A 13534-nucleotide genomic window follows, 5' to 3' on the forward strand; every position below is an offset into this window, starting at 1 on the left:
GTTAGAGAGTATTAAAAAATAAATAAAAATTAAATTTGATCAGTTTTAATCATAAGAATACTAAAATAATAAAATAGTTTTTTCCAAACTGTTTTTTTCAATAGCATCTAAAATGATGCTTTTATTTAGAAAAACAGTTTCAGCCTTTAAAACTCAATGCCAAACAGACTGTAATTCCATTGCTAAATAGACCAATGGATTTTCAGTTGCACTGCTTATTTGTTGAGATTTTCCAACTATTAATAAATTTAAAATTTGTTATTACATTTAGTATCGAGTTTTAATTTTGTTGATAAACGTAGATGCTTTTCTTTTAATAGCAACATTTTTTTTTTATTTTGTTGCTAAATTATAGATACTTTTCTTTTATTAACATGTCAAATTTAGTAATGGAGTTTAAATCCATTGGAAAATTAGTAATAGATTTTTTTATTCCATTGCTAAAGTGTAGAGAATTTTCTTTGATTATCACATAGAAGCATTTTCAAGTCAATCAGATTAATCAAAATTAAATTGTTAATAAACTTTCAATTTTAAAAATAATTTGAAATTTCACATAAATTAAAATAAATTATTAGTAATTTTAGGAGAAATTATAAAAAAAATATATTATATCATATGCTAATTAAATTATCAATAAAATCTTACAACTTTTCAACTTTTTCTAATATATACAGTATTCTCAAGAAAATAATACGTGACACTTTTTTTGAAAAGTTTATCAAAAGTTACTTTTGATAATTATTCTCTTTTATACTAATTATTATTTAATTTTTTTATTTTTCTTTTCATTATCATTATTATTTATAATGTTACCTTAACATTTATGAATTAAATTATTATTTTCTTTAAAATTTAATTTTTTTAAAATTAAGACCTTTTATAATTAAATATAATATTTAAAAATTATTTATATTTTTTTTATAAATTCATTTATGCAAAAATATTATTTACCACATATTACTCTTAATAATAATAATAATAATAATAATAATAATAATAATAAAGTCATTGATAGCATTAATTTAAAAAAAATTAATCATTAATTTGTAATCTTATAATCAATCATAAATATTCTCACTTGTACTAATTATTATTTAATTTTTTTATTTTTCTTTTAATTATCATTATTATTTACGATACTAACTTAATATTTATAATTTAAATTATTTTCTTTAAAATTTAATTTTTAAAAATTAAAACATTTTGTAATTAAATATAATATTTAAAAATTGCTTGTATTATTTTATAAATATTAATTATTAATAATAATAATAATAATAATAATAATAATAATAATAATAATAAAGTCATTGATAGCATTAATTTAAAAAAAATTAATCATTAATTTGTAATCTTATAATCAATCATAAATATTCTCACTTGTACTAATTATTATTTAATTTTTTTATTTTTCTTTTAATTATCATTATTATTTACGATACTAACTTAATATTTATAATTTAAATTATTTTCTTTAAAATTTAATTTTTAAAAATTAAAACATTTTGTAATTAAATATAATATTTAAAAATTGCTTGTATTATTTTATAAATATTAATTATTATTTTTTTATTTCTCCTTTAATTTTTATTATTATTTATAATATTAACTTAATATTTATGATTTAAATTATTATTTTCTTTAAAATTTAATTTTAAAAATTAAGACTTTTTTATGATTAAATATGATGTTTAAAAATTATTATATTATTTTCTTATAAATTCATTTATACAAAAATATTATTTACCATATGTTACCTTTTATAATAATAATAATAATAAAAGATAATTGATGACCATTAGTTTAAAGAAAATTAATTATTAATCTGTGATCTCATAATAAAGTATCATATAATTTAATAAATCTTAAATTATATTGTATCTTTAACAAATATTGCTATTACATTGTTTTATTTTCTATTATTTTTATTATGAAATTTTAATTAAAAAATTTAACAGATAAAATGTGTAGTTTATATAAAAAGTTATAAAAATAAAATATAGAGATTTGACTTATTTATAATTAGTATGTATTATTTTTTATATTAATAATTTAATATTTTTTTATTTTACTTCTAAGATTAATTAATACTTATTATTATTATCATTATAGCCAACTTATGACTATTTAATTGAAATGGTTAAATAAATAGGAAATACTTTACTATTATAAAAATTAAATTTGAACATTTATTACCTTTTTTAATTAAATAATATTTAATTATAAATTAATTTTTATTTAAATGATTTTCATTTATTTATCAATATATAGTATGTCATATTAGATATTTAATACACATTAGGTACTCTTTTCTCACCAAGTATTTTTATTTCACCTAAATGCTCTTAAATTTATTTTTTTGACTTGTATTATTTTTTTATTATTTCTTTCAAAAGTCAATTATCATTCTTAAAATTTATTTATTTAAATATATTTAATTAATATTTATTTAATTATTAATTTTTTATAAATTTATTATTTAACATTTCATAAACTTTTGAATATTTTATTTCATTATAATTATATATTGAATGCAATGATAATTAATATTTTGATTATATATATTTTATTATAATTAATTTTCAATAGAATTATTTTTAAATTTTAATTAATATCTATATTTTTATGAATAAATGATCTCTACACTATATTTTTATATAGAAGTAGAATTTTAAAAATAAATTACAAATATAATTACATAAAAAATTTACCTATAAATTAAAACAATTAAAAACAATTAAAGTTAAAGTATTAAAATTATAGAATCTATTTTTTTTTTAAATAGTATGTATTTTTAATATTTATTATATTAATATAAAATGACAATAATTTAAATTTTTAATTTTTATTAAATATATTTATTTTATATTACAAATTTATGTAAAGTGATAACCATTTTTATTAAAGAATTATTTTATAAAAAATATATCAGATTAATAAAAAAAGAATTTACACTTAGATATAATATTTTTTAAAAATAATATAATAGAATGTTATTTTTAATTAATAATAATGTTATATATTTTCATTATTATTAAAATTAAATAATTCAATTCATTATTAGTAATTTAATTTTTTTATTACATTAATAACAAAAAAATATTATATTTATATATTTTTAAAATAATATTACTTTCTTATTAATTTAATATATTTTCTGTAATTTATAAAAAATAAATATTAATTTACATAAATTATGAGATAAAATATAAAAATTTTATAAAATTTAAATTATTTTTTGAATAAAGTATTTTTATTACATTTTAAATGAAATAATCATGAAAACTACTATTAATATATGTATAAAAGAAATTAAATAGATATTTTAATTAATTATATTATAAATTAATTAAAAATTTATTATTATAACAATAAAAAATTTATTCAAATTAAATTGAATAAAAGAGAAATTTTAATTTAAAATTAATTTAATAATAATAATTTATCTTATTTAAAATATAATTAAAAATAAAAATTATAAATTATGCATTCATAGTTTGAGCATTATACTAGTTATACCTATTATTGGCACCATGACATTTATATGACAGTTCCTTTGGTGAATTAACAGTATAAGTGATGATGGGATATAATTAATAAAAATGAAAAAGTATAGGTTTTAATTGATAATTTGATTAATATAAAGTATAATTGCAAAAGAATTGAAACTACATGATTTTTCTAATAATTTTCTTTTTTTTTTTAAATTAAAGTATGAGATAAAAGCATTTTTAAAATTTAGATACTAATAAACTTTTTAAATAAATATTAGAGATTAAAATATGTTTTCCACCATCAATGTCTATATTATAATATTTCTTATATATATGAATGCATGTTAGACATGTGCCAAAAGAATGTTGAACAACTGTTGTGTGAAAAATTATCCAATATATTTTTTTTTTAAAATTAAATTAATGTCAAATATAAATTTATCTAATTATATTTATTGACAACAATAAATGAGACAAATAATTATTTATCTCTAAAAAGATATAGAAATAAATATATGATTTTTTGGGATAAAAATAATTGGTTTCTCGATTATTTTGCTACGATGGCATCAATTAAAAAAAATGAAATTACTTTTCTACCCTCGTATAAAACAAACTTAAAAGGATAAAATAGAGTTATTTGAGAGTTTTGATTCTCAATTTGTTAAAATTTTAAAATTTGATTAGGGATTTGATCAATCAATTTTAGTTTTGATTCTGATTTTATTGAATCGATTTCATTTTTGATTTTGTGTTTGTTAAATTTGATTATGCACTACAAGAAATATCCATATTAGCAATAGAAATTAATAGATTTGTTCCTTTTGTTAAATAATTGACGCTTTCGAATTATTAATGGAAATAAAAATATATTACTAATTTAGTAAAGAGTTTAAGGGCCCATTTGATATTACTGTTGAAACTGCTGTAAAGAAAATCACTTTTTTAAATATATTAGTCAGAGAGTATTAAAAAATAATTAAAAATTAAATTTGATCAGTTTTAATTATAAGAATACTAAAATAATAAAATAATTTTTTCTAAACTATTTTTTTCAATAGCATTTAAAATGATGCATTTATTTAGAAAAATAATTTCAGCCTTTAAAACTCAATGCCAAACAGGCTGTAATTCCATTGTTAAATAGACCAATGGATTTTTAGTTTCATTGCTTATTTGTTGAGATTTTCCAACTATTAATAAATTTAAATTTTGTTGTTACATTTAGTAACGAATTTTCATTTTGTTGATAAATTAGTAAGGAATTTTTATTTCCTTTTCTAAATCGTAGATGCTTTTCTTTTAATAGCAACATTTTTTTTTTATTTTGTTGCTAAATTATAGATACTTTTCTTTTATTAACATGTCAAATTTAGTAATGGAGTTTAAATCCATTGGAAAATTAGTAATAGATTTTTTTATTCCGTTGCTAAAGTGTAGAGAATTTTCTTTGATTATCACATAGGAGCATTTTCAAGTCAATCAGATTAGTCAAAATTAAATTGTTAATAAACTTTCAATTTTAAAAAATAATTTGAAATTTCACATAAATTAAAATAAACTACTAGTAATTTTAGGAGAAATTATAAAAAAAAATAATTATGTCATATGCTAATTAAATTATCAATAAAATCTTACAACTTTTCAACTTTTTCTAATATATACAGTATTCTCAAGAAAATAATACGTGACACTTTTTTTGAAAAGTTTATCAAAAGTTACTTTTGATAATTATTCTCTTTTATACTAATTATTATTTAATTTTTTTATTTTTCTTTTGATTATCATTATTATTTATAATGTTACCTTAACATTTATGAATTAAATTATTATTTTCTTTAAAATTTAATTTTTTTAAAATTAAGACCTTTTATAATTAAATATAATATTTAAAAATTATTTATATTTTTTTTATAAATTCATTTATGCAAAAATATTATTTACCACATATTACTCTTAATAATAATAATAATAATAATAATAATAATAATAATAATAATAATAAAGTCATTGATAGCATTAATTTAAAAAAAATTAATCATTAATTTGTAATCTTATAATCAATCATAAATATTCTCACTTGTACTAATTATTATTTAATTTTTTTATTTTTCTTTTAATTATCATTATTATTGACGATACTAACTTAATATTTATAATTTAAATTATTTTCTTTAAAATTTAATTTTTAAAAATTAAAACATTTTGTAATTAAATATAATATTTAAAAATTGCTTGTATTATTTTATAAATATTAATTATTATTTTTTTATTTCTCCTTTAATTTTTATTATTATTTATAATATTAACTTAATATTTATGATTTAAATTATTATTTTTTTTAAAATTTAATTTTAAAAATTAAGACTTTTTTATGATTAAATATGATGTTTAAAAATTATTATATTATTTTCTTATAAATTCATTTATACAAAAATATTATTTACCATATGTTACCTTTTATAATAATAATAATAATAATAATAAAAGATAATTGATGACCATTAGTTTAAAGAAAATTAATTATTAATCTGTGATCTCATAATAAAGTATCATATAATTTAATAAATCTTAAATTATATTGTATCTTTAACAAATATTGCTATTATATTGTTTTATTTTCTATTATTTTTATTATGAAATTTTAATTAAAAAATTTAACAGATAAAATGTGTAGTTTATATAAAAAGTTATAAAAATAAAATATAGAGATTTGACTTATTTATAATTAGTATGTATTATTTTTTATATTAATAATTTAATATTTTTTTATTTTACTTCTAAGATTAATTAATACTTATTATTATTATCATTATAGCCAACTTATGACTATTTAATTGAAATGGTTAAATAAATAGGAAATACTTTACTATTATAAAAATTAAATTTGAACATTTATTACCTTTTTTAATTAAATAATATTTAATTATAAATTAATTTTTATTTAAATGATTTTCATTTATTTATCAATATATAGTATGTCATATTAGATATTTAATACATATTAGGTACTCTTTTCTCACCAAGTATTTTTATTTCACCTAAATGCTCTTAAATTTATTTTTTTGACTTGTATTATTTTTTTATTATTTCTTTCAAGAGTCAATTATCATTCTTAAAATTTATTTATTTAAATATATTTAATTAATATTTATTTAATTATTAATTTTTTATAAATTTATTATTTAACATTTCATAAACTTTTGAATATTTTATTTCATTATAATTATATATTGAATGCAATGATAATTAATATTTTGATTATATATATTTTATTATAATTAATTTTCAATAGAATTATTTTTAAATTTTAATTAATATCTATATTTTTATGAATAAATGATCTCTACACTATATTTTTATATAGAAGTGGAATTTTAAAAATAAATTACAAATATAATTACATAAAAAATTTACCTATAAATTAAAACAATTAAAAACAATTAAAGTTAAAGTATTAAAATTATAGAATCTATTTTTTTTTAAAAAATAGTATGTATTTTTAATATTTATTATATTAATATAAAATGACAATAATTTAAAATTTTAATTTTTATTAAATATATTTATTTTATATTACAAATTTATGTAAAGTGATAACCATTTTTATTAAAGAATTATTTTATAAAAAATATATCAGATTAATAAAAAAAGAATTTACACTTAGATATAATATTTTTTAAAAATAATATAATAGAATGTTATTTTTAATTAATAATAATGTTATATATTTTCATTATTATTAAAATTAAATAATTCAATTCATTATTAGTAATTTAATTTTTTTATTACATTAATAACAAAAAAATATTATATTTATATATTTTTAAAATAATATTACTTTCTTATTAATTTAATATATTTTCTATAATTTATAAAAAATAAATATTAATTTACATAAATTATGAGATAAAATATAAAAATTTTATAAAATTTAAACTAATTTTTAAATAAAGTATTTTTATTATATTTTAAACGAAATAATCATGAAAATTACTCTTAATATATGTATAAAAGAAATTAAATAGGCATTTTAATTAATTATATTGTAAATTAATTAAAATTTTATTATTATAACAAGTAAAAATTTATTCAAATTAAATAAAATAAAATAAAAATTTTAATTTAAAATTAATTTAATAATAATAATTTATCTTATTTAAAATATAATTAAAAATAAAAATTATAAATTATTCATGCATAGTGTGAACATTATACTAGTTATACCTATTATTGGCACCATGACATTTATATGATAGTTCCTTTGGTGAATTAACGGTATAAGCGATGATGGGATATAATTAATAAAAATTAAAAAGTATAGGTTTTAATTGATAATTTAATTAATATAAAGTATAATTGCAAAAGAATTGAAACTACATGATTTTTCTAATAATTTTCTCTTATTTTTTTTTAAATTAAAGTATGAGATAAAAGCATTTTTAAAATTTAGATACTAATAAACTTTTTAAATAAATATTAGAGATTAAAATATGTTTTCCACCATCAATGTCTATATTATAATATTTCTTATATATATGAATGCATGTTAGACATGTGCCAAAAGAATGTTGAATAACTGTTGTGTGCAAAATTATCCAATATATTTTTTTTTTTCAGAAGATGTCCAATATGAATGCTTTAGTCTTCATAACCTTAACTGTTGTTATTAGTATGTGAATTTTTTTTTTAATGAAATGCTATTATTAAAAAATTATTTAATTTTCAAACTTATTACTAATATCTTATAAATTTTTTTTATGGTCTATTAAATAAAAAAAATTTAAAATTTTTAGACTTTTTATCATTGTAGTCAAAAAATTTTTTTGTTTATCTTATAACCAAAACTTATTTAGTTGTCATAATTGTAGTCATAATGACTAAATTAAATTTGAGAAAATAATGATAAATTACAATATAATTTTTAACTTTTTATTTAATTAATAAAATAATTTATTGATTTAAATTTTATATTTAAATATTATTTATTTATTATATAAAATATATTTATAATTTACATTTATTTTTATTTGAAATTTTATATTAAAAATTAATTTTATTGATTAAAATATATTTTAATATAATAAATAATTTGAAAATTATATAATAATAAAATAATCACAAAATAATCATATTAGGAATGGCAAGGGGTCGAGTTTTTGCAGGTATCCGATCCGACTAAACCTTAATAAGATATTTTTGGGTATTATATAATTGGATTTGGGACTGGTTTGAATTTGAAAAATAATACCCGTGAGGGTTCGGGGTTTACATGTTGGGTATCCGTTACCCGAACTCGTTTATATAAATATTTAATTAAATATAAAATATATATTTTTATAATAATATTTATAAATTTTTATATATTTTATTTTATATAAAATGGAATTCAAATATTTTATGAAATTATTAAATTTTTAAAATATAAATTATTAATCAAAATAATTTTTTATGCAAAATATTAATTAAAAAAAATAAAATTAAACAAGTTTGAATTTTTTTTCTAATAATAATAATCTGGCTTGAGACGGTTTCGGATAGTTAAAAATAAATCTTAATCAAGTTTGGGATGGATTCGGATTTTGATAATATTAATCAGTTTCGTATTCGGGTACGATGATTTTCACATGTATCCTACTCGTTGTCATCCCTAAATCATTAAATAATTTAGTTTTTGACATTTGGTTAAACGTATAAATTAGTCCCTATGGCTTTAAAATCAAGAAATTTAGTCATTGACATTTTAATAAACTTATAAGTTAATTTCTAATATTAAAATTTTATGGTTAGTAAAATTTTATAAAATTATAAGGACTTATTTGTATATAATTATGATATTTAAGGATCAATTTATAAAATATATAGATGATTTGTTAAAAACCAAAGTAATTAATTTATATTTTAATAATTTAAATTTAAGATTTTTTAATTTAATGGAATCCAAATTTTAAAAATACAAGAACTATATTATTAATAAAATAAAATTTTAAAAATAAAATTATTTTCAAATTGAAAATAAAGATAAGGGCATTCTAATATTTTTTATAAAATTAATGGTAATTTAACATAATTTTAACGGTAAAAAATAAATTGTATATTAAATTTCTTAATTTTTAAAATATAAGAATTAAACTGCAAGTTTAATATTTAAGAAGGTTTTTCAGTTATTAAAATGCCAACCGGAACGTTTAAGACCTCTTGAAGAGAAGAAGGACCAAAGTGGACAACGCTCATGATATCTGAGATATATGCGTTTATCATTTCATTTCCCAGTTATTGCAATCACAAAGCAACAAAGGATAAGTGTTAAATATTGGGAAGGATCTCCCAAACAATGGATTTACTGACAAACATTGACCAAGCTGGTTCAGCCTTTGCCTGCTTTAGACTACCCTATCAACCATTTCAATAATCTAAGCTTTACGTAATTCCCAGAAGATAACATTGCGACTGAGTACTCATTTCCGGTGGCCTGAAGAAGCCATGAGAACCCCAACAGCCACAATAAACATGGACAGCATACTTGTAAGCAAAATATATGTTCTTCTTGAGGATTTTCGATACTCTTTGAAGATCACTATGCCCCAAAATGTGCTCACAAGTGGGAGTGCCTGAAATTAACATCCATTGTCATATGAATACATCAATTTGGTTGGTCATAACAAGACATTTAAGCATGAACATTGGTTTTCAAGATAACAGGTGGCTTTAGTGGTCTGTAGCTATGGAAACAGCCTCTCTGCAAAGCAAGGGTAAGGCTGCTTACATCAACCATCCCCAAAGCGTATGGAATGCTTCATGCATTTGGCAATATGCAAGACAAATACTACTACTAGTGTGCATAAAAGGTAAAGATACTAACCTGAACAGCATCTGCTGCTGCATATCCTGCAGCTTGACCTCCCATAAATTGAAGGCCATTCCCAAACCCACATAATAATCCAGCCAGGAAGGCCCAGCCTCTGCCATTCCAATCATTAACATAAGCCTTCAATGTTGATTTGGGTAAGTTCAGTACAGGCCGGTAAAGGAAAGTGACATTTAAAATTATGGCAAGCACAAAACAGGAGACTGAGAACCAGAAAAATGCAGTATAGACAATTAATTTAGGAACCCCTTTCTTCAAGGTGTGCCATTGATCATTTGTAGCTAAATTGATAGCTGGTGAGAAGAGTGAGAAGGAAAAACCAGCAAAGAAAGTTATAGCCAGTCCAATCAAAGTGCTCTTCCCAAACACCTGCAATTAAAGCCACACCCACAATTTTTTGGTAATGCGATAATTAAGTGTGATGGGACACAAAATTAACATAAATAACCAAACTGAGCAACAAGCCTTGATTGATCTTCTGTTTTCAAGCTCTATGAGGAAAGCTGCAGTTCCAGCTTTTGCCTTTTCTGAAGGAGCATTTCCATTCTCCAGATCTTTTGCTCCTGAGCAATCACAATAATAATAAGAACATACAAAATTCAGTGTCATACAAACAGAATGAGCTAAAAAGAAATTGTTGTAGAATTCCATCAATCTCCACACCATTGTTTGGAAATTCTTCTTCCTTGGTTGTGGAAGAACCTGTGTCCCTGGGAGAAGGTTGAAAAAAAAAAGAAATTGAAAAAATGTTAAAAAAATTTCAACTGTTAGATTTGATCAAAATCGTAATTGAACTGACTGAGGACCCTGCAATCCAGTTTCAGCTCTCCTAATCGCAGGTGTCAGCCCAGACCACCCCTTTGGCCAGGTCTACTAGACATGGAATATATTTTAAAGGAAAAATGAAAATTCCATTCCAAACCATCAAATGCTTTGATGTCTTTCAAAGCAAGAAAGATACATACACTGTTTTGAGTTGACAATCATTTGATAAATTCTTGAGCTTTGCTTTATTATCAGCTGAATTGGAAGAATGAACAGCTGAACCAAGACAAACAGCAATCAAGAAGCAACCAACCCCAGGAAAAAGAATCTCAGCCCTATTAATTTTGTTATCCAAGAAGTAGTTCATGATTGTTCCTGTCACCAAAAATAAAGAACAACAGAAGGGTAAAAAAATTAAAGCCTTACAATTACAAGTACACATAAAAGTGTCAAAGTTCCTTCAATACGCAGACCTATAACAACAATTAAGCTAGAAGAGATGACCTCCACCACTGACAAACCAACAAAAGCCCAAGCATACTGTGTGGACAAGTTTCCAATGCTAAGGGCCACTCCACCAGCCATTGCAAACATAACAGAGGGCCAATTATCCTGCAGTAATCAAATTATAAGATACTATATATGCCTACACTAATCACCTTAGCAGAATCCAAACCAATAATAATACAAAATAATAGAGTTAGCACACTAATTGGCTCAATTTAGCACTACCCACTTACTAGTAAAGATTAAGCCAAGTTGCATAATTTCTTCCTTAATCTTTATGCTTGAAATTACTATTACCTGAGAAAGTTGGGTTAGAAAATTTGGTGACTCAGGTGTGCTCTTGCCAATCTCACCAAAAGAGAAAGCTATAATTACAGCAGCCAAGAGATTGGTGATAGAATAATCAAGGTAAGTATGCTGAGGAAGGCGACCTCGTCTTTCTAGCAGATTCATAATAGCAGGCCATGTGCCTAAGAAAAACAAAGAAAATAGCATGCATACTATGGCTCCACCTTTGCTCTCCACTAGATACATCTTTGGAGACAGATAATTCTCTCTGCCTTGTAAAATAGTATATATTCCTGAAAAATCCCGCAAAATAGAAGAAATTTACAATTATTGATTTTCTCATGGTCCTTTAATATGTTAAAAGAAAAGCAGCAAATCAGGTGACTTGTTAATGTTTAAACCACTGAAACTCAGACCAATACAGACCACCACTGAATTTTCTTGCTTAAAAGAAAGATAATAGAGTCAAATCCCATCAATGAGAAGCAAGAATCGTTATTCCACACTTATGAAGACACCATTAACGTGTTCATGATATGACAATTAGGCAAGAACAAATCCCATATGATAAACATGAAAAACAAATTAAAGAAGAAAGAAAGAACAAGTAGGCAACACCGTCCAAGAAAAACAAAAGAAAAATTGTTGCAATTGAATGAAAGAACCCAGTTGATCGGCGGTTGCCATATCCAAACAAACAAGCAAAATAACAACATACCAATGACGGGATTTGAAGAAGAGAAATGTACCAAAGAGCAATGCAAAATTGAAGAAACTATATATGTGGGAAATCTGAGTAAACCAGCAGCCTGTGATTCAGATGCAGATTCTGATTCTGATTCTGATTCTGATTCTGATTGAGTATGAATCTGAATCATTTAAATAAGAGTCTGACGCATAGAGACCTTCTGACAATGGGATCTCCACATGTTGAAAACAACAGCACTAGAAAAGATGGACGGAAAAGTGGGATAGTTTGTTGGGGAAGTGCATTTTCCTGGGATCTAAATGCCAGGGTTGGATTCAGTTTTTAACGTTCTGCGTTGGCTGTCAGCGCTGGCTACTTTGCTACTCATACTGGCTATTGGATCCTACGTCTCTCAAGTTAAAGTGCTCACGATAACTTGCTTGTGGCAAATTCAACGACTTGGAGCATTTATTATCTCATCCACATAAACGTGGGATTTATTTTTCATTATCGATGAAAGGATTCCAATCTATAAGAGTACTCTAGGAAAAAAAAAAAAAAGGGTGATCTTGAATGAAGATAAAAGGTATGACTAAGTGTCCTGGTGTGGCTCTGAATGAAGATAAAAGGTATGACTAAGTGTGTAACACTCTCGCTGTACCAATTTTATATATTCTATTGTTTCAGTGATTGGTGTCGGTTCGAACAGTTAGAACGTCTAGAAAAATAGTTAAATTAAAGTGAGGAACCATAATTAACTCAAATATTAATAAGAAAAATTTAAGATAAATTTTAGAAATAAAATACAAACAGGTTAAATGAGCCGATGCCCTAGCGATGGGTAACCGAGTGGGAAGTTGTGGTTCTCGCAACTAAGAGCCCTAGACCCAGGAGAAAATTCATAAAATAATTTTTGGGACT

At 20.9% G+C, this 13534-nt stretch overlaps 1 protein-coding gene across 2 annotated transcripts; it reads right to left on the reverse strand.

Moving 5' to 3' along the window:
• Window positions 1-9725: 9725 nt before the first annotated feature.
• Window positions 9726-13088, reverse strand: LOC131183298 (ureide permease 1-like). 2 transcript variants are annotated; one of them, XM_058153984.1, is made up of 8 exons: window positions 12675-13088; window positions 11935-12218; window positions 11604-11742; window positions 11331-11505; window positions 11029-11075; window positions 10831-10928; window positions 10360-10734; window positions 9726-10108 (listed from the first exon to the last, which is right to left on the reverse strand). In XM_058153984.1, exons 2-8 carry the CDS (start codon window positions 12169-12171, stop codon window positions 9956-9958), a joined length of 1224 nt encoding a protein of 407 aa, XP_058009967.1. In that variant the 5' UTR covers window positions 12172-12218; window positions 12675-13088; the 3' UTR covers window positions 9726-9955. The 2 variants fall into 2 exon arrangements, with proteins under 2 accessions (XP_058009967.1, XP_058009966.1); XM_058153983.1 differs by having other exon boundaries at window positions 12644-13088.
• Window positions 13089-13534: the final 446 nt, after the last annotated feature.

This window comes from Hevea brasiliensis, chromosome 9 (assembly GCF_030052815.1).
Source record: "Hevea brasiliensis isolate MT/VB/25A 57/8 chromosome 9, ASM3005281v1, whole genome shotgun sequence".
Classification (NCBI taxonomy): domain Eukaryota; kingdom Viridiplantae; phylum Streptophyta; class Magnoliopsida; order Malpighiales; family Euphorbiaceae; genus Hevea; species Hevea brasiliensis.